A 27,443-nucleotide genomic window follows, 5' to 3' on the forward strand; every position below is an offset into this window, starting at 1 on the left:
ACTGGAAGGCGTTTAGAACAAGGGGATATTTTGCAAATTATTCACAAAAGGTGTTAGTTATAGTTTGAATTATTTGTCAGGACTTAATTTGTATTTTTGCACTTTACATTTATTGTGTCATTTAAATAATTTCACATTATGCTTTGGACACCATTTTGTTGAGGTTGGTCTTCATTTTGGTGGCCATCTTGGTGGTAGCTTGATTGGCTATTTGTAGTCACATGACCTAGATCTTGTACCATGAGGCATTATCCATGCAAGTATATAAGATGGTGCTGCAAAGCATTATTAAAATTCACTAGGTGGAAATGAGGATTTGTTCTGAAAACTCTTATCATAGTGTGACAGACTGGGTCAGCTTCACCTTCTATGTGGCATCTGGGAGCCTCTTGAGCCTAGAATTGTCAATAGTCATAGACCGAGTTGAGTTGGGCAGATGAGGACACATACATCCAGCCAATGGGTAGGTGCAAAAGGATGTGCCAGATGCTTTTATTAAAATCAATCTAAAACAGTGTTTAATGGTGCAGTGCATCCAATCCATATATAAACAATCCAATAAAATCAAAGTTAAAAAGTAGGTTAAAAGCAGAGGCAGGTATTAGTTCTTTAAAAACTCACAAGCCTTGGGGCATTCTTCTAAACCTGATTTCTCCTCTGCTTATCCCACACAGGATCCTGCTGTAGAGGAGACGTCCTGCCAAAAGGCACAGCCAACCATCTTCACAGGCTTGGGTCCCTGCTGTCCCATGGGCTCTCAGCAGGGCACAGTGCTGTGCCTCTCTCCTCTTGCTCTCACTGCCACTCGTTGGCATTGGGCTACTCTAGCTCCCCTAAAATGCTCAGTTAGAGTGACCTTCATCAGCCCCCCTTGAGCATCAGCTCTATACTCCTTTCAAGGGCTCTCCTCTGGGCTGCCTACTTTCGTCCCTTGGAAAACAGATGGCTCCAAATCCTGCCGTCTCCTTCACCCATTCATTTTAACCTCTGTCTGTCTTTTTCCTTTTCTGTTTCTGTTTGACTCTTTTCCCATCTCAGCTTACAGACTCCTTTAATATCAGATTGATTGGGCACAGAAGTGACCCTCCACCTACTCCAAGTTTTGAATGTGGCACCTGACTTATCCGCTCGCATCTTCATGTGAGCCTGTGATCAGCCAAGCACCACAGTTAACTATGGATCAGCCAATCTGAGCCTGCACGCTATCTGGATTTGATTTAAAATCCTATTTATGCCATGGACCACTTATCTCACATAGTTAAAAAATGAAAGCCTACCCAGTTTAGCTCAAAAGTTGTTTTTTTTTACTTTTTGTTATTTTTAATTTAAGTTTGGCTTTGCTAACTTAGATTGATTTTTGATTTTGTCTGTTTGATTTTTCTTTCTTTTGACCACATCCTGCATTTATTAACTATGATTTTTGCTAGCCCATTTTATTCTTTTCATTTCAGCTTTTGGTCAAGCTCTTCATCATATCCAAACGCTTTAAACTTTTTCCACCTTAATTTACTAAACCTATCCTTGTCAAGTCAAGTCTAGTTTATTATCACATGTGCTCAGTACAGTACAGCAAAATAATTTCTTGCATGTCTCCTTAGAACAGATGACAATACTAAAATTACATGCAATAATAATATACAATTATTTACAATATATACAGTGTGAAACCCAGGGCGTGTACAAACCCAGGGCGCTTTTGTTGCTTAGCTTGTAAACCATGTCAGAAGTGGCAGCCTAACACTCATGAGCAGAGCTCTCAGAATTCTTGTCTGATTTTAAAAGCAAATATAAACAATGTACATTTTGCTTATAACAGAACAGGATGTTTTAACATAGGAAAATATTAATAGTGAAACTAATAAATAAGCCACTTATAGTCACTACCTCCCTTCTACTAGGTGCTGATTAAGAGGTGGCACTCTGGGGCTCCTCATTCCTGCCTACCACCTCACGGAGTTACAATCTAGCACCATGTCAATGTCTTGAAAAAGAGTGGGCTACTTTAATTCTAGGGTTGATACCATAGCGGTTAACTCATTCATCTCTATCAACCTGTACTGAAGTCTCTTTTGACAACATCTGTCTAAAGGGAATCTGAACAAGTTCTTCCAGTTCTCTATTACAGTCTTCCTAATTTCCTCAAGCACAGTGACCCTACTTGATGTTCAGGATTAGCTGGTATCTTTCACAGTTATGGGTCTGCTGCTGTTGCATCTTTGCAACCTACTAAAAGACTGTCTGCAGTGAATTAACTTTCAAATGCTTCTTGATTTTTGTTCATTTTCTTCTTTATCTATTTTTATTTCTTTTCTTGCTTTCATATGCAAATATTTCCTTTCATGCCAAGCTTTCATCTGCCTTTATTTTATTTTTATGCACAAAGAACAGTCTATATTAGCTTAACTCAGGTAAAAGATACTGCTTCTGTGAATCCCTAGGTAAACCAAAGAACTAATTTAGACCAGCGTTTCACTCTGATGAGGAAGTCTTAGAGACAAGCCTCACCAGCACATACTCTCCATTAATCCTACTTGCTACAAATTTATAAACGTGAACTGACAGGTGGTTGCCTTCAGATAAATGTTCTTCAGTGCCTGGTGATTTCCATGAGTGTTAATAAGGAAATTCCATGAATAGGTCAAGTGTATAGTATTTGATTCATCAAGTATTAATTCTTTATCTACTGTCTTCTTTTTACAGGTTTGCCCATATTTTTTTTTTTTACATTGAACAGCATAATACCTAACAAATCCTTTACTTATTGTCCTGTTGGGGGTCTCAGACTCTTTGCATGTATTATAAAGTAACTCCAAAATCTTTTCAGATACTTTTACTTACAGGTAGATGTTCAAATTTGTTCCCGTGCTGCTGTAAAAACACAACAGAAAAAAACATTCTAAATGGAGATTAAGGTGTAAAATTACACCTCATGGCCCCTTAGCAGAAAAATCTGCAAATAAAATTAAACTTGTATAAAAATAAAAACCAGCACAATTTCTTCCAAATCACTGAAAAGGATATTATTCATGTAGCACATGCTCTATGCATCAGCAAAATCAATCAATCAAGCTGACAAAAAATGTCGAGCATTTCAATAAAATCACTATTCATTACTTTTACATTATCAGCCTGTTGTTGTCTGGTGTCTCTGAAGACAATGCAATGGAAATCTTCATAATGGTAATCTCTAAAAATAAACCTGATGACATCAATCTGTCTGGTGAGTTTAGTGAAGAGACAGTCACATTCTTCATTGAAACACTAAAAAATGAAGACTACATACCTAATTGCATAAGGTAACTGTTTTATTTATTTATTTTGTATACTGCTGTCTGCAGCATTATTAGTTCACAATTCCTTGTTAATTATGTAGCTCTCGTTTTTGTTCAATATTTAACAATTCCCCTTAGTCTGTAACCTAGCTGAGTGTACTGATTATTAGTCTTCTCTACTAATGTATTGTCACATCTTGTCAGTCTAATGTAGGTTTGTGTTTACTTGGTAGACTCTTAAACATTTCTTTCTTTAAAATTTGCAAAACAAAGATTGTGTGCTATACTTGATCTTGATACCTTGTTTGCTTTGTTCAGAGACTTGTGGTGGTTTCCACTATAAGACACACTATGTAAAATACAAGGTGATTGATTAAATGTTAACTTCCATATGTTTTTAAACTGATCAATCATTTGTACTGCAAGCTCTGATTATCTGCATGTGTGACAGTCTGGGTTGGCAGCAGCTGCCAAGTCCCTCTTGAAACCAGACTGTCGATAGTCATAAACTGAGATGAGCCAGTGCAGTGAGGACACTTGACACAAGAGAGATGGCACTAAATGGTGCAAATGCTTTTATTCCAATAAAATCAGGGTACAAAATCCCAAAGTGCAACTTGTGCAAAGTGAAAATATTCAAATACAAATAAATACTTATGTGCAGGTTAAAAACACAATAATATACTTAAAATCCACTCTGGAAATCAGGTCCCCAGTGGCGATCACACATTCGTTCACTCTGTCTCCCCAGCAGGTCTTCCCAGCTAGCAGAGATGCCAACAGCTGTAGTCGCTTTCTTCCATCTTTCGTCCTACAAACTTACATTACCGTCTGCCAAAACTCATGGAGCCAGACCTCCGTCATCCTTCATGCTTACTCAGTGCTTTATGGTGCCCTGAGAGGCTTTGATCCTGGTTCCTGTTCCAACACAGTTGTTCAGCAAGGAGACCCCCAATGAAGCACCATTACTTCACTTCCTCACATCGGCCTGTACATACTACCTCCTCACTTCTGCGTTCACTTGCTTGCTAACTCATTCAGCCAATCTTGCCTCTGGTTTCCCTTCCAAAGGATTAATCTCTCAATATCATGCACAAGCTCCTTTTAAGCCACATTTTTGGTGCAGGTGCCACAATCATAATCCCCAGGGTGCTAATAAAGCAACAGGTTGCCGTGCATGTTCACATGTGAATGTTTAGCCAATGCCTAAACTACACCTTAGAGCCACTCTGCAGCTTTGCTACTCACCTATGCCACACCCCAAGCATATTATAAAACTTGCACTGCCATGGACCTCTATTTATCACACACCTCCCTCCCGAAGCCACCGTCTGCACAGTAGCAATATGTCATAGTGCAACTGGTAACCCAGGTTCTTGCTGCATCAAAAACACACCTGCTCTGAAAACACTAATGAAACTGTAAAAATGCACTTGAAAACAAAACCCAAGCCCTCTTGTAAAGCAGGACATAAAAGAAAATGAATCTAGCAAAAAAGTCAAAGCAATCAATAAATAAATAATCCATTAAAAGATGCAAAAGTTTTAATACTCAAAAATGTCTCTTTCAGCTTGGGTGCATGGGTCCACTAGCAAAGTTACAACACCAAATCTTCTTTCTGTCTTCATTCCTCAGTGCCACTAGTTAATCTCACTGCTTCCAACATATTGTCAGGAATCATTATCCAAGGTTCTCACCCAACTCCAAGTAGTGCACATGACACCCTAGTAGTTTGTAAACCGAGGATGAGCCTAGTGATGAGTGACAGATAACATCCAGGTTCACATTGTCCAACAGTGCATAGTACATATAAACCAAATCCAAACAATAAAGTGCAGTGCAGTCCATAAATAATCCATTATAAAAATCAACAATAAATACTTTAACATCCCAAGAGATCTCAAGGCATCGGGTTAGGCTTCTCTGCAAGTCCCTTGTGACTATCTCTCTGTCTCCCCAGCTAAGGATCAACATGTCTTCACTGCGGATTACACCCTAGAACTAAATATTCTAAGGGCACATGGAGAGATGAGGGAGGAGAGAGAGATAAAAAGAGAAGCTGGGGAGGAATGGCACCAGAGAAAACTCCTCTGGCCTGGAAGCTGGGCCCTGTGGTTCAGAACACAGGGAAAGCAGTCAAAATGGTGCCTTAGAGGACTGATTCCATTAGGGTGCCTCAATTTTAGTGACTGCCAAAAGTGGCCACAAGATTTTATAAACCTGCCTCCAACCTAGATGTTTTTTGAGGCTCTGGCCAGAGATAAGCACCTACAGTTAAGAGAGTAATAAAGTCCGTCAGACCATATTGAGAAATAGCAGATGTGAGGGGAGTAGTACTTAAGAAGCAGGAAACTGATAAGCAAAGAGGTTTGGTTTCAATTTGATTTTGTTCTAGTAACTTGTTTTATATCAATATTAAACTTGTTGGAGTCATTGTGGTAATAATAAATATATAATTTCATATCTTTTGATTTTTGGGAGTATTTTTACTTGTTGGGGTAACACAAATGTTGTGCTCACCTGTTGCAGTGCATTATATTAAATGAAAACAACTACTAGTTCTTTCATGAAAATAACATTGTTATGTGTTTTTTTTTTCTTTTTTTAATTAATAATCTTTCTACATATGTAGCAGGGCAGGCTTTTGTCTAGAGATTCAAACTGTATTGAAATATTTTTATTTTCCTGCTTCAGGATAACTAGTGGCCGCATGAGTAATCTGTCAACAGAAAACATTTGCAGTCTTCTTCTGGCAGAAAACAAATTGAAAAGTATGAACTGGAAAATATCTAATCATGATTATAATTATTTTTCTGATTTGTCAAACATTACGTTTGATTATGAAGCTGAAGGATCAAAATTGAGGTAATGTATTCAAAAATGCTTTTTGATTCAGTCATTAGTCATCAAAATATATAGGGAGGAAGATTTACTGATTAAATCTACTAATTAAGACCTTGCAAAGTTGAAACATTCTCTAGGAAAGGACAAAAACAGAAACTAAAACATTGTTCATGATTGTTTCTTGAAGGAGTTGCTTTGAAACTTAGCAATACTCATGATGCCTGAATAAACCAACTTTTGAAACATAAAATTTTGGAGTAAGAGAAGTGATTGATTCTTAAAGTTATAGTGAATTTCAACTATGTTTTAAAAATTGCACACATGTACCCAAAAAGAAAGAAATACAACCTTGTGAAGTCTTGATAGAAAGCAGGATGGAAAATTTAAGTTTTATATTATAATTAATTGGCTCCAGCAGACCCCCGTGACTCTGTAGTTAGGATATAGCAGGTTGGATAATGGATGGATGGATGGATATTATAATTAATAGTGTAGGTTATATGGAGAATGTGTTTTAAATAGTACTCAAATAAATATTTAAAAGAGAATAACTTAAAAATGTTCTAAATACATGCATAAAGATATTTATCCAGTGCCCACTAGGCTGTTAAGACCAATGGGCCAGAGTCATGTTCAACACTGTTAATTGACACTGTCTTCTTCTGAACAAGTCATGTGCCACAGGACATTGCCATCTGTATCAAATGCAGTTTGTAGCAGTCACTTTGTTTTCTAGTAATATGGTGAATTTGACCTTAAAAGAAGCACACTGGAATAAGTCAGTCCATAATTTAAGGAATATTTGCAAAAACAGACTAAAAGTCATACACAGGTAACATACAGTGGTGTGAAAAACTATTTGCCCCCTTCCTGATTTCTTATTCTTTTGCATGTTTGTCACACAAAATGTTTCTGATCATCAAACACATTTAACCATTAGTCAAATATAACACAAGTAAACACAAAATGCAGTTTTTAAATAATGGATTTTATTATTTAGGGAGAAAAAAAATCCAAACCTACATGGCCCTGTGTGAAAAAGTAATTGCCCCCTTGTTAAAAATAACCTAACTGTGGTGTATCACACCTGAGTTCAATTTCCGTAGCCACCCCCAGGCCTGATTACTGCCACACCTGTTTCAATCAAGAAACCACTTAAATAGGAGCTGCCTGACACAGAGAAGTAGACCAAAAGCACCTCAAAAGCTAGACATCATGCCAAGATCCAAAGAAATTCAGGAACAAATGAGAACAGAAGTCATTGAGATCTATCAGTCTGGTAAAGGTTATAAAGCCATTTCTAAAGCTTTGGGACTCCAGCGAACCACAGTGAGAGCCATTATCCACAAATGGCAAAAACATGGAACAGTGGTGAACCTTCCCAGGAGTGGCGGCCGACCAAAATTACTCCAAGAGCGCAGAGGCGACTCATCCGAGAGGTCACAAAGACCCCAGGACAACGTCTAAAGAACTGCAGGCCTCACTTGCCTCAATTAAGGTCAGTGTTCACGACTCCACCATAAGAAAGAGACTGGGCAAAAGCGGCCTGCATGGCAGATTTCAAGGCGCAAACCACTGTTAAGCAAAAGAACATTGGGGCTCGTCTCAATTTTGCTAAGAAACATCTCAATGATTGCCAAGACTTTTGGGAAAATACCTTGTGGACTGATGAGACAAAAGTTGAACTTTTTGGAAGGCAAATGTCCCGTTACATCTGGTGTAAAAGGAACACAGCATTTCAGAAAAAGAACATTATACCAACAGTAAAATATGGTGGTGGTAGTGTGATGGTCTGGGGTTGTTTTGCTGCTTCAGGACCTGGAAGGCTTGCTGTGATAGATGGAACCATGAATTCTACTGTCTACCAAAAAATCCTGAAGGAGAATGTCCGGCCATCTGTTCGTCAACTCAAGCTGAAGCGATCTTGGGTGCTGCAACAGGACAATGACCCAAAACACACCTGCAAATCCACCTCTGAATTATTATTATTGTTATATTGTTATTACGTTCAGGGGGCAATTACTTTTTCACACAGGACCATGTAGATTTGGATTTTTATTTCTCCCTAAATAATAAAAACCATCATTTAAAAACTGCATTTTGTGTTTTCGTGTGTTATATTTGACTAATGGTTAAATGTGTTTGATAATCAGAAACATTTTGTGTGACAAACATGCAAAAGAATAAGAAATCAGGAAGGGGGCAAATAGTTTTTCACACCACTGTAAATACTCAACTGCTCTGTTTCAAAAAAGCATAAGTTAAAAGTAGAATCCAAAAGCTGCTGAAATTACAAGAATAAAAAAACCAAAAAACTAGTGCACCAGAAGAGCTATAAGATATTTGCCAGACTAGAACAACATCACTATCTGAGCTCCTCTATTTTATTTTTATTTCCCTTGCTCCAATCATACATCAATAGACTAAAATAGAAGTGTTCAAGTGAAAAAAGCAGGCAAAAGAAGGGAGAGGCCAAGAATGCAGCCAGTTATTAAAAATGTTACAACAGTATACTTTCAGTGAAGGAAAACGTAATGAATAATTGCAATCAGGCAAAAACACTATTTAATTGTCTATAATTAAAAATAGAAACATCTGAAATTAAAGTAAAAAATAATTTCTGAAAGTGTACTTACAGTAAGTACGTAACATGAAACATTCCCCCATGCTGATGTCGCTGGATAATGTTGACCTCTTTTGTAAGTCTTTGGATAAATTCTTCTGCTAAGCAAATAAATGTAAATGTAAGTAAAACTTCTTCCTAAATTGCATATATATAAAAATCTCCTTAATTGCATTTCTGGTACAGTATCTGTCGTACCAGTAGAATATAATTAGAAATACAACACCTTTAATTTTACTTGTCACAATCTATGTAAACAGCAAAAACTAAAACAAATAGTTGTGACACTAGAAGGCACTGTCACACCTCTAACCCGACAGACAGACGTCCAGGACACCAGGTAAAATTACTAAAAGGTATTTTAATTAATTTTTCTCTCTTATAAGTAGTGCCTGTAAGCCCCCCTAGCCACCATACACAGGCAAGTAATACTTATTACAATATGAACAATAATTACATGCAATTCTCTCCTCCTCACCTCCCAGAAAGCTCTGTCTTCTAGCTCTTAACTCCGGCTCGTTTGCTGGGTTTACAGCGGTCCTTTATATAGTCCTTGACCCCGAAGTGCTTCTGTCTTTCCGTCCCCTTGACTTGTCAGAACTTCCAGGTTAGATGGAGAACTTTGGAGTACTTCCGGGCTATGCAGAATGTAGAAACTCCCCAGTCTTCCTGCAGCGTCTCCTGACAGCACCCATGGTACCCAGCATGGCTGTGAAGCCGAACTCCAGATCCCATGGTACCCTGTGGGAATCTGGGCACCGCTTTGCTGCAGGGGAGCTGCTATCTAGCATCTTGGGGAAGGCATTGTCCCAAAGTAGCTGCCTTCCCCCATCCTTCCATCCTTTGGGTGTCCCAGCCGGGTTGAACTGCTGGCCATCCATCACATAGTATACTGAAATTATATTTCATGAGCGTACAATTATTTTTGAACTTGCATTGTGATTTGGCATAGATTCTGAAAGGGAGTATCATTACTTTAAGTTAACTTGTCACAGTTTGATTAGATAACAGTAAGGCAGAAGTTAGAGCCCAGGTTGACAATTCATACCCAACCCAGAACGTGTATTCAGCACTTAGCAGGAAATAAGTTGACACTGATAATAACAAAGTGGTCATAAATAGTGATTTTATAGTGCGGAATGTGTATGGTTCCAATTTATGTTAATCTGGCAGTTTAAGTAACATGCCTCCAGGTGTTATAATTTTTGCAAAGTTTATTATGTTTTACATTTGATTTTGCATTTAGTCCATCTTTTCATGAGCACTGGGGAGCTGTGAACTTGCTAAATTATTTTGTTTTGAAGGAGCACCTCATTTAGAGCTCATCAGTTTTTTGTTGTTGGTAACATCCTTCAGCTACTAACATGAGAAAACGAGAAGCCGTGACTTCATTAGGTGCCAATATAAAGATGAGTATTGTAAATGTCCAGATTGAGCAAGACTGTGGATGCAACTAAATATTTCTAGAGGGTGTGTTAGTATTTCCATTGGGACTGAAGGATTTTTAATTTGTATTAAGACTTTTAAATTTTGGATTACCATTAGGGCTTTGGTCCACAACATTTTTGACCATTTGCTTCCCTTCATGGTTTTAGTTCCATCTCTAATTTCACACTTATTTTTCCCTCAGCTATTTCCTTACTAGCAAAACACCAAGTGAGAAGGTATCTGAGACTAAATTTGATTACCTGGCACACCATAAAAAATCATCTTTGTGGCTCCCTTTTCACAGTACTGAAATTGATATACGGCACTAACATATTAAAGATGACTTTTTTTACTGCATCAAAGTAAAGGCAAATATCAAAACATAATTCTTCCTGACTTTGTACAATAATTATAGCATTTATTGAGTATAAGAGCTATAGAAGGGGGTGTTATAGCCTTTCTAAGCAAGTGGAATAATTTTTTGGAAAATTCTTAACTGGGAAGGGATCTTACATTTTATTCTAACATATAAAATCCTCCAAACACTAGAAGTACATATTTTATTAAGTATTTTAATGATAAAATAGTAAAATTTAAGAACCCATATTTCTGTCATCTCAGAATATTACAGTGTCAAGCCCTATTTTTCCTATACATGTTACATTAGTAATTTTAACTTAAAACCAAACTATTATTCTTGCAACATGTACTTAATATTATAAGTAAACCTTTATTGAATGGCCTCATTCCCAATGCCTTGACAGACCATTGTTTAAAAGAATAAGTGCTAGACCATAATATGCTTAATAAGTATATAATTTTAAATTTACCTTTATTTCTTGAAAAAGTGGTTGCTACAGAGTTTTGATGTCACTTCAGTCATTACAACCTAATGGAAAAGTCTTAGTTTGACTTGCAAGTGGTCATAATAAAGAAGCAATGTCAATTAATGTTGTCAGTTTTATTCTGAAGTAAAGGCTACAGTTATTCTGTGCTAATGTTTTGATACATTTGACCATATTATTCCGTTGCATAAAAATTATGCTAGGTTATCATGTACTTGTACAGAAATGAGACAATAATACTCTGCAATTCTGAACTTGAACAAAGTGTCCCTCGGGACATTACATGCAATTATTGAGAGATATAGTTTGAAACTTAATACTCACTTTCATTCTCTTTATGTTAATTGCACCTGTAAATGTGTTTATGTTTACAAGCATGTTTAATGTCCAGATTCCCCTCATTAGTATATCAATAATGTTTGCACTTATCAATGTTTTATTTCTGTAGCTCCTTTTCTACTACTACTGGAGCATTACGTTACTTTAGTTTATTTTATTACTTTAATTTTAATGTGACATTCTGTGCAGCACTTTGTGTCAGTTTACTAAGAACATTGATAGGCACAGAGTAGCCATTCTGTTAGGCATACTTGTTCTTACCATGTAATTGACTGCTCAATCAGTGACTATATTAAATGATCAGATATTCAGTTTTAAAATCTATAAGTACAATTGTGTGTGTTTGTGTAATTCAAAGAGAAACTGCCAAACTAAAGTTTCAGGTTGCCCTGAAGGCTGCATAGCATTTTGCAATGGACACATCATCTCTCAGGACAACCAGTTCTTCTTTGGTTTGTTGCCCAGCTTTCTCAGAAGCTGACCAGGAGCAGGGTTCCTTTGACAAGTCATTCATCCAATAGTAGTGCTGTGGTTAAAAATTGACATTTTAAAGTAAGTAATATGAGTTTGCAGATAACGTACAAGCTATACTTGCCCAATTAATAGAAGATTGGTGCTCAAAGAGGCATATCAGAAAACACAACTCCAGGTGTGGCAGTTGGCTACTAAGCATGCCTAACTCCTGTTACTGAAAAACAGAAGGATGAAGATACATTTGGTTAAAGAGCTGAAAAACTGAAACTTGGAAGATTAACTCATTGCCTGGTATAGCCAACCTTGTTTTTTTGCTGTTCGTTCTACAAGTTGAAAACCCATAGATCCATTCTGCTGGATTTAAAAAATACAGTATAGCTGGTAGTGGCAGGGTAATGTTTTCAGTTTTATTTTTATGGCATGAAATGGCTCCCTTTATTATAGTAGACAAGTGTTTAAATATTATAGGAGAACTGATCACCCTTACTGATAGTGTGTATTTCTGCATGTAATGGATTTCATTGAAAGCAGCATTATGTTTTACATGCTAAAATACCAGAAAAGACTAGAAAAATGATAGGGAAGTTATTATTAAGCAAGTATATACTAAACTGTGTATTAAGATATTACACATTCTTCAGAGTAGACATTCACCAATGGCTAATCTGAAACAACTGATGGACACTATATTGTGAACACAGGCCAGTGTATCTGTGCTGTAGCTTCATGTTTTCTGAATGCAATTGGAGAAACCGACAGATGTTAGGATGGTGTACCTGAAAGTGTGGACACTTAAGTGTACAGTAATCACTTTGGCTATAATCATGTCTGTTTGTTTTACTTTGTTCCTTTTAGATTTTCAATCTGCAACTCAAATGAGTCTGAAGTGATGGAACTCTGCAAACAAATACTTCCAAAATATAAACCCACAGAAATAGACCTATCTGATTCAGTTGGTGAAAAAACATTTAATGTAATCTATGAAATTCTGAAAGCTGCAGATTATGCTCCTAGCCACCTAAGGTAAGTGTATCTTTTCTTGCTGTTTAATTTAATTAGTGCAGAGCTCTCAGCTTTTATGTTTTCATAATGTTTAGAATGATGTTGATTTACTTCATTATTTGTAATGCTCTAGTTCACAAAATTACACTCAAATCATTAACAGATCTTTGTGCAGTTTAACATGCTAAATCATGTTTAATAAAGAATATGTTATGCAACAGCTGTGAGTCTTAGACCTTAATTTAAAAAAGATAATTCCATACAATAAATAGCTGTGTTGGCTCTTAGCAACTAAACAGAAATAAACATAGTCAAGTAACAAGTACATGTAAGAAACAAAGACATGTCATAGTGTAAGTCTGTACAGCCTCAGAGTATTTCTCCTTCTTGACCAACTGAGTAGGGAGGCATACTTGGCGACTGTCACCGTGGTAAAATTGTGATTACTTTTGTCTACAACAAAGAGGTATATTAACAGAATATTTTTTACCAACCTGCAACACAAGGCTTCTTGATCTAAGTCTTCTCTATGCCCATAAGAAAACAACTGTTTTGGTTCGATATCCTCATTCTGTCTGAGCTATAAAAAATTTTTAACACTTCATAATGCAAGCGTTCTTAATTCTTTTTTAGACCGTATTCTAACTGCAGGTCTCTGACATTATAAGAGTTAATGTTTGAAAGAAATTCAAAAAGAGAATAGGATATTAAATAAACTGTAGTTACAGTATGTACCTTTAGATTTAATGCCTAGAAAAGAAATAGTTTGGGGAAATTACAGAAAAAAATTTAAACAAACAAAGCAGTGGTTTGACTGGGGCTTACAAAGTATCATGAGGAACACATTTAGAAAGTACTGTAATGTGTGGAAGAACAACTACTAACTGCAGTGCTGCTGACCTGTAAAAAAGCATTAACCTTGACCCGAATGGCAAGGTTTTTTTTAGTAATGTGTGTTTATTTTTAAAATTTAGGATGGGCAGTTGTATCCTAAAGGACATATCAATGTTAAATATCTGCACCCTATTGGCTTCAGACTGTCAAATGAAAAACATGAGCTGGAAACTAGAAGAAATTGATGGTTATGAGGAATGGGGTATTTATGAAAGAAAAAGCTGGATATCTCTGAAGCATGGAGCTGGCAGCTCCGAAGCAAGGTACCTTTAATTCATTTTTTTACTTTACAAAGCACTCTTACTATGTGTGTCAAACTTGCAGAAGATACACAGTAGGTCAAAACCAAGGCTTACACTAGCAGACATGTGTAATCAACTTAATTAAAAGCAGTGCATTTTCACACTGCATAGTTTATGATATTTAAGACTTTGTTACTACCCACTGTTTGCTTAAAGCAGTACTTCTCAAACTGCGGTACACTAGGAGTCCCCAAGATGTTTTATAAAGCTTTTTAGATTTTTTTTATAAAGATTATATGAACGAGCCTAGCTGTTTGGAGAATTAGCTTAAATGGTTAAAAAGCCTTGATGGCAAGCAGAGGAAGCAAAAATGTTGGTTCAAAACATTGCAATCGTGGCTCCAAATGGGAAGTATTAGAAATGGAGTGAATATGTCAAGCAGCACAGCAGAAACTGAAGTCAATGACAGTGAACTTAGCACAAGTGTTAGTGGTAGGTAACATTAGCAATGCCAGTGAAGCTTCCATTGCACCAGACAGCAAACAATGCAAAAACAATAAAGAAATATGACTCAAGTTACATCAAGTTTGGATTCTTTTGGAGTGGGTCAGAGGATGAGCCCAGGCTGCCATGTGTCATGTGTAGTGATGCTCTTAGTAATGAGTGTATGAAACCATCACATCTCAAACAACATCTTACAACCAAGCACATAGTGTTGAAAGACAAACCAGTTGATTTTTTTCTGAGAAAACGCAAGGATCTAAAGCAGTCCAAGTCATCAATTCGACTTTGTGCTACACCCATAGCATGACCATAAGAAGCTTCGAATTATGCTACTATGTCGTTACATAGGCCTACGCTACTGTACTTAAATGCCAGCCATAATGAAGGTACTTGAAGAGCCAAATATTTTCTGAGCTGGTACACATTGTGGAAAGTTTGAGAACCAATGGCTTAAATAATTAATTCATACAGTCATGCCAAAGAAAAAATATTGTTTTAAAGAGCCATTTTAGCTTTCCTGTAAATGGAAATTTGGTGATAGGATTAAGAATTTGCTATTGAGTTAAGTTCATATTCTGATTGTACAAAGTTCAAAACATTAAGAAAATATGTTAGGAGACTTGAGATTATTTGCATGCCATAAGAGCTTCGGGCCCAGACAGGTTGCAGCCAGAACTCCTTTCGCAGTTTTGGAAATGACTATCAATTTCTTATTTTCAAATGCTTAATACTATTATCTCCCCCAATAGATTAAACAATTCCATTATCAAAACCATGATCACCCTGTAATTAAAACAAGACAAAGAGCCTGCTGATTTTTCAAACAATTGCTCCACCTCCGTGATAAATTCAGATACTAAGTTGCTGGCTTATCTCCTGGCACATCACCTTTAACTAGAAATCTCTAAATCAATTCACCCAAATCCTTTAGGCTTCATTTGGGCTCATCAAGGGGCAGATAACCCAAGGTATCTTTTGCATATTATTGATACTGCTCCTAATGTTCCACAGGCCCAAGGTCTATTTTCATTAGATGCCAACAAGGTTTTTGACTTTAAGAATAACAATATTCCCAGGCAAGTCTTTTATTGGATAGGTTTCAGTAAAAGACTATATTAATGTAATCAGAATGCTCTATTCTTCTGCCTTCGTGGTCATGCTCACCAGTTCAGTGACATCACAACCCATATTTATAAAGATGCCAGTCAAGGCTGTCTATATTCTGTGATTCTTTTATATTAAGTCCCTAGCCTTTAGCTCAGTGTTTTTCAACCGGGGTTGCTGGGAACCCAAGGGTTCTGCCGAAAAAGTCCTAATGATATAGGATACACTGGTGGATAACTGCACAGGGTTCCGTGAGCAAGGTAACCATTCGCACAGGGTTCCACTCCAGCGAAAAGGTTGAAAAACACTGCTTTAGCTGTTTCCATTTATAACTCCAACCTAATTAACTTTCCCATTACCTTACATAGTACCCCCAATAAAATTATGCTTTTTTATTAATGATACCTTTCTCTTTCTTTGAAACACCCCCTCTGACTTTCCTTATGTCCTGTTCTTATTTAAGTCCTTCAAAGTACTCTCTGGTTATAAAATTAATTTGACTAAATCTGTTCTTTCTTCTTACATCATATTTCTACATTAAATTATAGGTTCAATTTGAAGAGTGCTAAAGACTCTTTATCCACCTGGGATCACAGGTCCTTGTCCTTTCATATTTAGTGTTTTGTTCCCCCTTCCTCCTCCTATTAACAACTGATAAGAAATTAGATACCTTTTTTCTTGATCCCTGTGGAATTGCAAAAACCCTCCATCAAATTCTTAGTTTGATTGGGTGACAGGTCTGAAGGTGGTGTGTCCCATCCTATTCTAGAAATATACCATTAGGCGTTCACTCTGAGATCTGTTTGGTGCTGGCTAGATCTTTCTGGAAGCCCTTCCTTGCAGTTGTCTATCAAGTCTAATATGGTCAATCCCAGATACCTTCATTTTCTTGCCTTTACCTCCGTTGAGTTAAAACAGGTATCCCTTAAGTTATGCCTATTAATCTCATAGTCACTAAAAAATTGAGAATTTACTTAGATCCCACCCCAAGCCTACATTCCATATCTTTTACAGCACCAGTCTTTTAATAATAGGTAATCTTAATTTTGTCCCCAGGTTGAGTGCAGTGCAGTATCACTACACTTGGTAATATTTTTAATGTTTCAGGTTTCACAACATTCCCAGTCTTAATGTTCTGTACCATCCTGCTCTTTTTTTCTTCCAGTCTGCTGTTAGGTATTGAGGAACTTCACCATCTTGCTTGATTTCCTTCTATTCTTTTTCTTTTAACTTTCTTTAATTTTTGTTCCACTTAGATGAAACCTGTTTATGCAACATATACTGTTTTATATAAATGTGTCACCTTAGTTAGTCAAGAAATTTGATCTTCCACTGCCTGCTCTTCTTGATTTGGAACTGATTTACAAGATCATTAGTTTTCTTCTAAAAACGAAAATCATCAGTACACCCATTTCAGATGCACAGCATATATCGCATGTATCTTACCCCTCGTAAATGTTTTTCTATGGGCCTTTCAACCTTCTGTTACTTGAACTATCTGTGGCAAAAATTAATGGTGCAATTGGCTCCAGTATTTCTGATTGGCTGTTCTATGTACGACTTGTTAAAAACTGCATGGATTGGAACAGTAACATTGTGTCAGTTTTTTTTTTTTTGCTACTGTGCCTTTATTCCTCTGAGTTTATTTGCTATTACTGAGCACCATGAGGTGGATATTATTCTTAAAATATCTTTTTCATTTACTGTTCAGTGTTTTATTTACATTAATCTGCATTTGTCAATGTACTGTTATTAATAGAACTTTGATTCATAAGTAAGGCTGTCCTAGTGACCTTTTGCTACTGCAAAAAATTGAAAAAATGTGATTTTAAATTCTGTAAGTGATTCGAGAGCAAAAGCTTAGTAAATATAGCTTATACCTGCAAGCACTTCTATACCCCTGCTTTGTTTTATATTACCTTGTGTTTTTTTGTAATTTTGTCCTAGTTTTTCACTGTCAGGTGTTAATGAATGTAGCACAATAGAAATTTTAAAAATTGTCATCTCATCTTATAAACCTGTAAGAATCAAAGTATATCAACCACTTGGGGAAGAGGCAATAAAAACAATTATTGGATTATTGAGCAATGAAGAATATACCCCCAAATTTCTGAGGTATGGATTTCTCTTTTCTTTTGTTTTGTTAACATTCTTTGATAACATCATATTTGTTTCTGAGGTATCATATTTATAATAATAGAGCTTTTTTTTGCAGATTAGGAAATTTAACGAAAAGAAATCTAAGGAAAACATTGTTATATTTTGAACACAAATTCAGAAATGTAATTTTAAAGTGTGAATGATTATAAAGCTGGACAGACTAGTTAAAGACTTCATGTGTAAATTCAGTTATAGGTTGGAGTGCATGGTATCTTTCCACTAATAACTGATTTTTGTTTACAAGTACAAATGCAAATTCACAGAGCCTATTGCTGATCTTTTATGAGACAGATACTTGTGGTACTTCATTTGCCCCAAGGGGAAATTTTACTTTTACAGAAGCTCAAGGAATGCAGAAATAAAACAAACAAGTTTTCTGTCTATCTTTCTATTTGGAGAAGTATCCTAATGTCAAACAGACAGCACTGAAAGCCATTGTCAATGATTTGTTCAGCTTATGTTTATGAATCAGTTTTTCTTCTTCCCTGAAAACACATAAAATAAAACTACAGATCTATTTTTACCAACACATATTTGAAAGAGATGCTTTGAGTAGATACAACCTAATACAAGCCAGATTTGAAAATGATTGTGAAAGTAAGGCCAGAAAACCTACTGAGTCAAATGCAGCTGTTTGCAGGGTGTGGAGGAAAAAAGTCTTAACTATGAAAACAATAAAACAGTGTTTTCTCATTGTAGGATACTAAAAATTGCACTTTGTGTATGTGTGTGAGTATGTGTTTGTCCCGCACATACACAATCTATCATGCTGCTCTTTACCATGTTATGGCATTTTGTTGGCTCAAACTGTCTAAATGCTTGGCTACCTTGTACCTGTATCGCTTTGAAAATCTTACCATTTAAGTTCTTGTCTTGTGTCATTTAATATTTATAAAGCTCCTTCCTTGCTGTGTTTAAAAAAGGAATTTAAAACCAATTTAATGAAAATGTATTTAATTGTATTAAAGTTCTTTGTCCCCATAACAGGCCTTATGGCTGGCTGCTTCAAGCTGGAGGCTTAGTAAGTTCTGGTGTTTGGAGTTTCAATGACAGGTGGAGGTCAGAGCTATGAGGAAGGCTTTTTGGTTTACTTGAGCAAATAGAAAAGCTACTTCGGCTATACCTGTTTATAAAGGGCAACAAGTTTTATTGTTTTGTCATCCTTTTTTGCTTGTTTTTTATGATTCTGTTTTGTGAACAGGTGGTGGTCTTGCTCTCTTTGTCATTGTGTATTTAAAGTGGGTGACTTTAAATAACAGCTAAGGTCACTTCTGCAATAATTCCAATAGATGTACTTTATTAAACAGATCTATGGCAGCATATAAATATGAACAGCATTGATTCACTTTGGCAAATGCTAGCAAATATGAAGATGCTTGGTTGTATAAAAACAGAATTTGCATAACATCGCTCAAGATTAGGAGAATAGCTTAATCTATCTTACATCCTATACCTTATTGTAATAGCAAATACCTTGCCATGTAATCTTATCATCTCCATATTAGAAAGTGTTTGCTATATTAAAATGTATATCCCCAATTCCAAAAAGTTGTGATTCTTTGTAAAATGTAAATTAAAACAGAATGTCATGTTTTGCAAATCTCATAAACCCACAATTTATTCACAATAGAATATACAGGATGGTCCAGATCTAATTATGCAAATCCAGATCGTCTGGATGACTTTGATTTATGTTGGGACAATTCTAGTTTGGCGTAAAGACGATCTTTATGTCGTCAGTTCGCACACTTCTCGTTGGTCCGGGATTTTTCGGGTGATTTTCTATGTAATAAACTTAATAAATTATAGCGTGATGAAAATTGCATAATTAGATCGGGACCACCCTATAGAAAACATATCAAATGTTTAAACTGAGAAAATGTACCACTTTAAGAAAAGAATAAGGTAACTTTGAATTTGATGGTAGCAACCCCTCTCAAAAGAGTTGGGACAAGGCCATGTTTACCACTGTGCAGCATCCCCTCCTCTTTTAACAACAACCCATAAACATCGGAGAACTGAGGAGTGCAGTTGCTGGGCTTTTGAGAGAGGAATGTTTTCCCATTCTTTTCTACTATATAAGATTTTAGATGGTTAACAGTCCTGGGTCTTCTTTGTCATATTTTTCATTTTCATGGTGTGCCAAATGTTTTCAATTGATGAAAGGTCTGGACTGCAGGCAGGCCAGTTCAGCACCTGGACTCTTGTAATACGAAGCCATGCTGTTGTAATAAATGCAATATGCAGTTTAGCATTGTCTTGCTGAAATATGCAGGGCCTTCCCTGAAAAAAGTTATCTAAATTGGAGCAGATTTTGCTCTAAAACATGCATATACCATTCTGCATTGATGGTGCCTTTCCAGACGTGAAAGACTGCCAATTCCATAGCCACAAATGTAGCCCCATGCTATCAGAGATGCAGGCTTTTGAACTGAGTGCTGATAACAAGCCAGATGGTCCCTCTCCGCTTTAGTCTGAAGAAAATGGCTTCCATGTTTTCCAAGAAGAATTTCAAATTTTGATTCTTCTGACCACAGAAGATTTTTGGCCTTGTTCTTTGCGCACAGAGATTTCTCCAGATTCTTGGAATCTTTTGATTATTTTATGTACTGTATATTATGAGATATTCAAAGTCTTCTCAATTTTGTGTTAAGTAACATTATTCTAAAATTGTTCCACAATTTGTAGAAGTAGTTTTTGCAGATTAGTGAACCTCTGCTCATCTTTACTTCTGATAGCCTTTTCCTCTCTAAGATGTGCTTTTTACACCCAATCATGTTACTGACCTGTTGCAAAATTAACCTAATTAGTTGCTGAATGTTCATCCACCTGTTTTTGTTTAGTACCACTTACTTTACCAGCCTTTTGTTGCCCCTGTCCCAACTTTTTTGATGCACATTGCTGCCATCAAATTCAAACTGAGCTAATATTTTTCATGAAATTATAAAATGTCTCACTTTCAATATTTGGGACAGTATTTTTATATGTTTTATGTTCTATTGTGAATAAAATATGGGTTTATGAGATTTGCGAATCGTTGCATTCTGTTTTTATTTAAATTTTACAGAGCGTTCCAAATTTTTTGGAATTGGGTTTGTTTACAGACCACTGAATAAACATAAAACAATGAAAATTTCCCTTTTCTCTATGTAATGGTTGAGCTGATATACCAGATCAAATTCTTCTTCTGGTATGAATTTTGAGAAAAGCTTTTTACTGTTTACTGAAAGCAATAAAAAAAACTTGTGAGTACAATTAAACATAAAACAAAAGGAAATGGGTAATATGACTTTTTGATGTTGTAATTAGTGTCTTAAAGGTAATGTGTTTGAGTTAGTACTTGTATATGAACTGTGTATAATAAGTAAGCTTAACTTTCCCTTTAAACCCGATTGGAGAGCTTTAATTTTACTGTTTCAAGAGTGGCAAACATGTGCAATTTTAAAAGATAGCAGCCATGTGTATTAGATTAATTAGTAATGCATGTGTTATATGTTGAAAAAGTAAGCCTCATTTTGAAAAGTATACATTAAACCAGTAGCTTCTAAAACCATCAGAATTTCTAGTTTTTTACAGATATAAATGTTAGGCCATACAACTCATTGCTGCTGTTTGTGTATATATGTAAATATATAGTAATGTATAAAAGAAAAATGTATGTAAAAACACTTATCTAGGCAGCAAATGTTATTTGCTGAGAAAGCACTATGCAACATGTGAATAAACATTAATATTTCTCAAAAACATATTGCTATCTTGTGTGTGTGATAACTCGAACCACACAGCCTTGTTGTATTTGCTAAATTCCACGCACGTCACACCTATTCAGATTATCGAGGTAATGATTAGCTGAAGAAGGTCTGCTAGTAGTGTAATTTAATTCATTAATGGATGTATTGATGTATTGGATGGTAACCACAAAAAGTTGGGTATTTTAAGAAGAGGTCTAAAAATTACGTAGCTAACAAGTTTTGACAGACATATAGTAAAATCATAGCTTTGTATCACAAAGGCTACAGTCAGCATGTAACACCATTTCAAAATGGATTTTGGAGACATTTGAAGACGTTGGGAGGAAGACAGAAAAAGCCCTGGAAGACCCTGAAAACTGTCTGCATCTGGTGACCGGTACTTAAAAGTAACTTTTTTAAAGCACTTGCTTGGCATCTGGAACAGTCATCCAGCACCAAAGTTCATGCTTTGACCATGTAAAGGAATCTTAGAAGAAATTTTTTAGGGCATATTGCAGCTAAGACAGGGATTTCAGCACAGGAAAGACCATAAAACATAGAACGATAAACAGTGGCAAAAACAATGTGTGCAAATTTCAGTTTTTGGTTCACAAAGACATTAATATATCAGTGTAAGTGGATGTGAGAAGAACATTGGTGTTTCTCTTCGGTATTATTTTTTTTTATTTGTGATGAAATATTTGCTGAAGAAAAAGTACTATCAAAAAGCAAATAACAAAATTAAACATAGATCGCATCCAGGATTAAAAAAAAAGAAATCAAAATAAAAAGCAAAAAAATAAGAATAAGGTAAAAGAAATCCACACCTGTCAGTGTCCACCCACTTCCCTGATAAAAAAAAAAAACACCCACCCAGCCCCAAAGTAATAATATCTGAGCATGCCGAGCAGAGGTGCAACCCCCATAGCAGGCCCTCAAAGCTCAGAACTTAAGAGATACGATACTAACAATGAGCACATTCTACCTGACACTGAACAATGAAATTGACGATCACCACAGTAGAGGCAAGCAATGACGAAGCAGTCGATGCAGCGAAACAATGGTAGTCGGTGTCCAGCCTCAGCTCCAGACATGCAGAGGACCTACCTTTGTCTTCCCTGATGCCTCTGTTGCTCACCCATTTCTACTGCTATTCCCTTGGGCATGGTATGGAGCAGGAGTCTACTGAGCACTCCACAGCTGGAGCTGCCATGTCAGTGGTCAGTGGTCAGTGGTGGAGAATGTTCCTCGGCCTGTGTTTCCTCACATGGCTCTTTGCAGCAGGGGAGTTGATGTAAGGAGCATTGAGTTTTGTATTCCCATACCAGCAGCTGTAATTAAAACCGTGGAGTTAAAAGTGTCCTGAAGTTTTGATGTCTTTCTTAAAACTGAGTTTCATGTGTAGAATCAGTGTCCTCTACAGTTAGTTTTATTTTATCGCATTTGGTGCAGGTAAAGTATTCCATAAAGTCCGCCACACTGATAATTTAAAACATGTCACAGAATTCACATTGTTTGGGCCTTGTTGCTCTCTGCTGTAGTTGAGCCCCCCATTTTCACCAAAGTGAACACTGTAGGGACCTGTCCCAGTAACAGTACTGTACAGTAATCAGAAGATCTCTTCAACTTTTTTGCTTTAGTTTTTCTTTTGGCACAACAAATTGTTATAAGCTGAAACCATTAAGCTTTGCACAGGCAGAATATTTTGCAGATCTCATTTTATATAACAAAAAAACTTTATTTAGAGACGCATTAGATTAAACAGATTATTGGTCTGATGAGATGACCGTTTTTTGTGCATGTTTTTCCATGTCCTTTAATAATTGCATTTTCTTTCAAGATTAAATTCCTCTTTGTTTTAATCAGTAGTAAAGTGTGACCTGCTCATGTTATGCCTCCCTTCAACAAACATAAAGAAAACTAACTTTTAAAAATTTAAGAGAGCCTTTATTTGAACAAATTGATGGTTCTTACAACTTGAAAGAAAAAATTTACATTGTGTTCCTGTTTCTCCCATGCATCCATAATAGCGTGTCATTCAGAGATGAGTGATTAGAAGCTCAAAACCGGCAAATGTAAACTCCAAATTTTGAACACGCTTGTCAGGTCTACTGCAAAGACATGGTACAAAAGAATATAGGAATGATGAAACAGCATATGCGTCCTTTACAATTACCTAAACTTGTCAAATGTCCAGTAGTGTGTTTTGCACTTTAAATGCAAGAATTATGCCCCTTAACTGGCAGAAATGAGAAGGGGCTGTAAAAATTTTGAAAAACAAAAAATCTGATGGAAACTGAGGGGTAGAGCAAGGGAACTTTTAGGTAAAGTGGTCAATGTCTACAAATGATTGTCCTGGAAAGTATGTTGCTTTTTAGTGCAGAGGTGAGTGCCTGTGATGGCTCAACTGTAAGTGGATTCACTTAAGTTGTAATATTTCTGTTAGTATACATTTTAAACTGCGGTGGGCTGGTGCCCTGCCCGGGCTTTGTTTCCTGGCTTGCACCCTGTGTTGGCTGGGATTGGCTCCAGCAGATTGGCTCCAGCTGATAGCACCGCTACCCTGCAACAAGTAGCCTGAGGCTCACTTCCTTGGTTCTCCCCATGTGGAGTTTGTGAGTTTCCTATGAGTGCTCCAGTTTGCGTCCACAGTCCAGAGACATTAAATGAATTGTCATTTTTAAACTGGCCCGTTTGTTTGTGTACAGTTTGTGTATCTTCACCCTGCAGTGGACTGGCACCCTGTCCAGGGATTGTCAGAAACTTAAACATAAATCTAGAAATAAAAACTCTACTTAACTGTGTTACTTGTATATCAATGTAAGTGTATATCAGGAAGTGTGTATTGATTAATTCTCATCTACTATTTTCGGTATGTCATTTATTCATCCTTATTCTTAACTATTTGTAATATCTTCTGTTTTTTCTTGCAGCCTTTTCTTTGACATCTTGTAAAGCACTTAGAGCTACATTCTTTGTATGAAAATGTTCCGCAGAAATAAATATTGTTGTTGCAGCCTTGTAGCTGATGCCTGCTGGGATTAACTCCAGCATCCCTGTGACCCTGTTTAGGATAAGATGGATGATACATTATGTGACTCTTCTTTTTTCATTTTAGAATTGCGAGTAAGCACTTGACAAGCGCATCAGCTGAGAGTATCAACACCATTCTGTCTTCATATAATAAAATGAAAATTGTAAGGTAGAGTATTGTTTTAAATAATCAATCAATAAATGTAATTTTAAGTTACAAAACATTTTGTTTTACCTTAAAAGAATCACAAAAATGCTAAGTAATTAGAATCAACCTTAACACATATTAATAGTGGCTAAATAAGTCAATACAATTAATAATATTAATTTTACACAATTCCTTTCATTATGTAGAATTTTAAAAGTAGCCATAACAACCCAACACCCTAGTACAGGATGTTTTCTTAGCATGAAGGTCGTGTCGTCTGGCAGGTGAGTGAGAGAAACTGCCAAATCAAGAGGTGCTGGACAAACAAAAGAACAACAATAACTGCTGTTGCTGTAGTCTACACATCCATATTGAAAAATGTCAATGAGTTAAAACAAACAGAGATGGCTGGTGAGCCTGACAGAAGCAATGCACTTTTGTTATGTCACTTGTTCTTCTGAACACCAAATTAATGACCCTGTGTTAGGATATAGCGGGTTGGATAATGGATGGATTAAATGTTCAAAATGTTAACAAAATTCTTTTTAACAAAGGTAAAAATGAATATAAATTGTGATGTATATTTATTTTTATTGTGTATATATTAATGTGTTTCTTGTCAAACAGAAAGCCTGAGCCCGAATGTTGAAACACAAATGAATCCTAAGCAGAAGACATCACTTCCTCTTCAAACCATTCCCTCCTTCACCACAGAAATTAAGGATTTACCCTGAAAACTTGATAAAATGGAGTCATTTTTGGAACTGCATTATTCTTTTACCTATCGTATTCCAACATGACACAAGTAACATTTGTTATGTTCAACTTTAAAGTTTGGAAAATGAAACAGACCAATTTGCCTGCTGGGGCATTGTGACCACTGTACGTGAATGCAGAACTAAAGTCATGAATATATCCTTAGAATTTGTAAAATAGTTTATAAAAAAAAACTTTTATTAAAGTGTCAAAAACAGTAAAATGGTTAAGATTGCTTATTGTGATGTATGGCTTTAAAGTATTCTTTTTTAATACCTTAATAATTTCTCTCATATTCACATCTTTAAAAGAAGACACTTGGGGTGAGTGCAACGCACATGCATAAAGTTTAATAAAATGAAATTGAAAGTTCAGGCTCAGTCTTGTAAGTATAGCGCAATTAGCCTACAGCTAATACAAAGTAGTAAATTATAGTTATAATTCATTTGGAAGGGGGGAGTGCTGGGAATGTTTGGACCCTTCCTAATTGTCTTGCAATGTTTTCCAAAGGGTTACATTTGCCATTAAAATTGTTACCATTGTAAAAGTGGTTGTCTTAGAATTTTAAGGGAAATTCTGGTCAAAGATTGTGCAGGACTTAGAAAGTGTCTGTGAAAGGAATATTCTGCAAAACATGACCCAGGAAGGTGTTTGTGTGGAAGATTAGAATGTGCTGGATGTGGTTTTGGTGTCTGCTGGATCACTTAGGTGTGAACATAAACCAAAGCTGCTTTTGAGACAGCTGAGGACTTGGCTAAATACAATGAAAAAGAGAATGATTTTTTTTAATAAAAGGGCTTAGTGTTGAAATCTGAGAGTCAGACTTGTAGACACGCATTTATGATTAGAATTTGAAATAGCAATAAAGATATTGGACTTTTAACCACAAGGTTGTTGGTTGGCTTTGTACCTCAGACTCATTCTGTGACCCTTTGCCCCATGTTCTTAATGAACTAATTTTAAAGTCACTGTCTCGATCCACTGGACAGATTCCCTTCATAATTTTAAACACTTCAGTCATGTCACCTCTTAATCTTATCCTGCTTAAACTGTAAAGGCTCATCCCCTGTAGCCCTGGAATTAACCTAGTCACTCTTCTCTGGACCTTTTCTAGCGCTGCTATGTCCTTTTTGTAGCCTAGAGACCAAAACTGCACACAGTACTCCAGATGAGTCCTCACCAGTGTATTATAAAGCTTGAGCAGAACCTCCTGTGACTTGTACTCCACACATCAAGGCACTATATAACCTGACATTCTGTTAGCCTTCTTAATGGCTTTTGAACACTGCCTGGCAGTTGATAGCTTAGAGTCCCCTATGACTCATAAGTTCTTGGCATAAGATGAACTTTTGATTTTCAGGCCTCCCATTGTGTATTCAAACTTAACATTTTTACTTCCTACATGTAATACTTTACATTTACTTACATTAAATTTCATAAGCCACAAGTCTGGACAAGCCTGTATGCTGTCCAAGTCCCTCTGTAATGATTAAACAGATCCAAGATTATCTGCTAATCCTCCTAGCTTGGTATCATTTATCATTTATATTCCTATTGAAATCATTTACATATATATTAAAAATAGCAGCATCCCTAGTACTGACCCCTGTTGTACATCACACTGTCTGCTTTCTGTTATTTAAAATATTCTGTGCCCATCTACAGTGTTCACCCTGAACTCCCACCTCTTTTAGTTTGAGTTTGAGTAGTTATATCAAATATTGACAACACTACAATAAACTGTATGAAACTAGAGATGAACATAGTGGGATACATAAAAGTGGCCCACTAATGTAATTGTTATCTGTTGATGTGTGCTAGTTATTCACAGTAAAAGTGTTTTGTTGGTTCAAGTTGTACGCACATGTTACATTTAAAATGCTATCATCTGGTGACATCTGCTGGTCAGTAGTGTGAATAACAACAGTTTTAAATATTTTGAGCTGGATTTTGGAAAGAGAAGGAACAGTAGGAATACAAGAGCTTATTAAGAATAACAGACATAAAAGAGTACTTTATTCATGTAAACAACAGAGAAATTATA

General features: G+C 36.2%; 1 protein-coding gene across 3 annotated transcripts in view; it reads left to right on the forward strand.

Annotated features, from left to right (window-relative positions):
- LOC120528082 overlaps positions 1-26,288 on the forward strand; it is a 143,860-nt gene extending 117,572 nt beyond the window's left edge. For 2 of the 3 annotated variants that reach the window (XM_039752096.1, XM_039752095.1), the window contains 7 exons: positions 3,129-3,296; positions 5,967-6,137; positions 12,681-12,848; positions 13,802-13,984; positions 17,519-17,686; positions 24,581-24,664; positions 25,271-26,288. In XM_039752096.1, coding sequence (XP_039608030.1) covers positions 3,129-3,296; positions 5,967-6,137; positions 12,681-12,848; positions 13,802-13,984; positions 17,519-17,686; positions 24,581-24,664; positions 25,271-25,292 — 964 coding nt within the window. In that variant the 3' untranslated portion in view covers positions 25,293-26,288. The remainder of the gene's footprint in view (positions 1-3,128; positions 3,297-5,966; positions 6,138-12,680; positions 12,849-13,801; positions 13,985-17,518; positions 17,687-24,580; positions 24,665-25,270) is intronic. The other variant, XM_039752097.1, reaches the window with a different exon arrangement.
- The last annotated feature ends 1,155 nt before the right edge of the window (positions 26,289-27,443 follow it).

The sequence above is a fragment of the Polypterus senegalus genome, chromosome 4 (genome assembly GCF_016835505.1).
Source record: "Polypterus senegalus isolate Bchr_013 chromosome 4, ASM1683550v1, whole genome shotgun sequence".
Classification (NCBI taxonomy): domain Eukaryota; kingdom Metazoa; phylum Chordata; class Cladistia; order Polypteriformes; family Polypteridae; genus Polypterus; species Polypterus senegalus.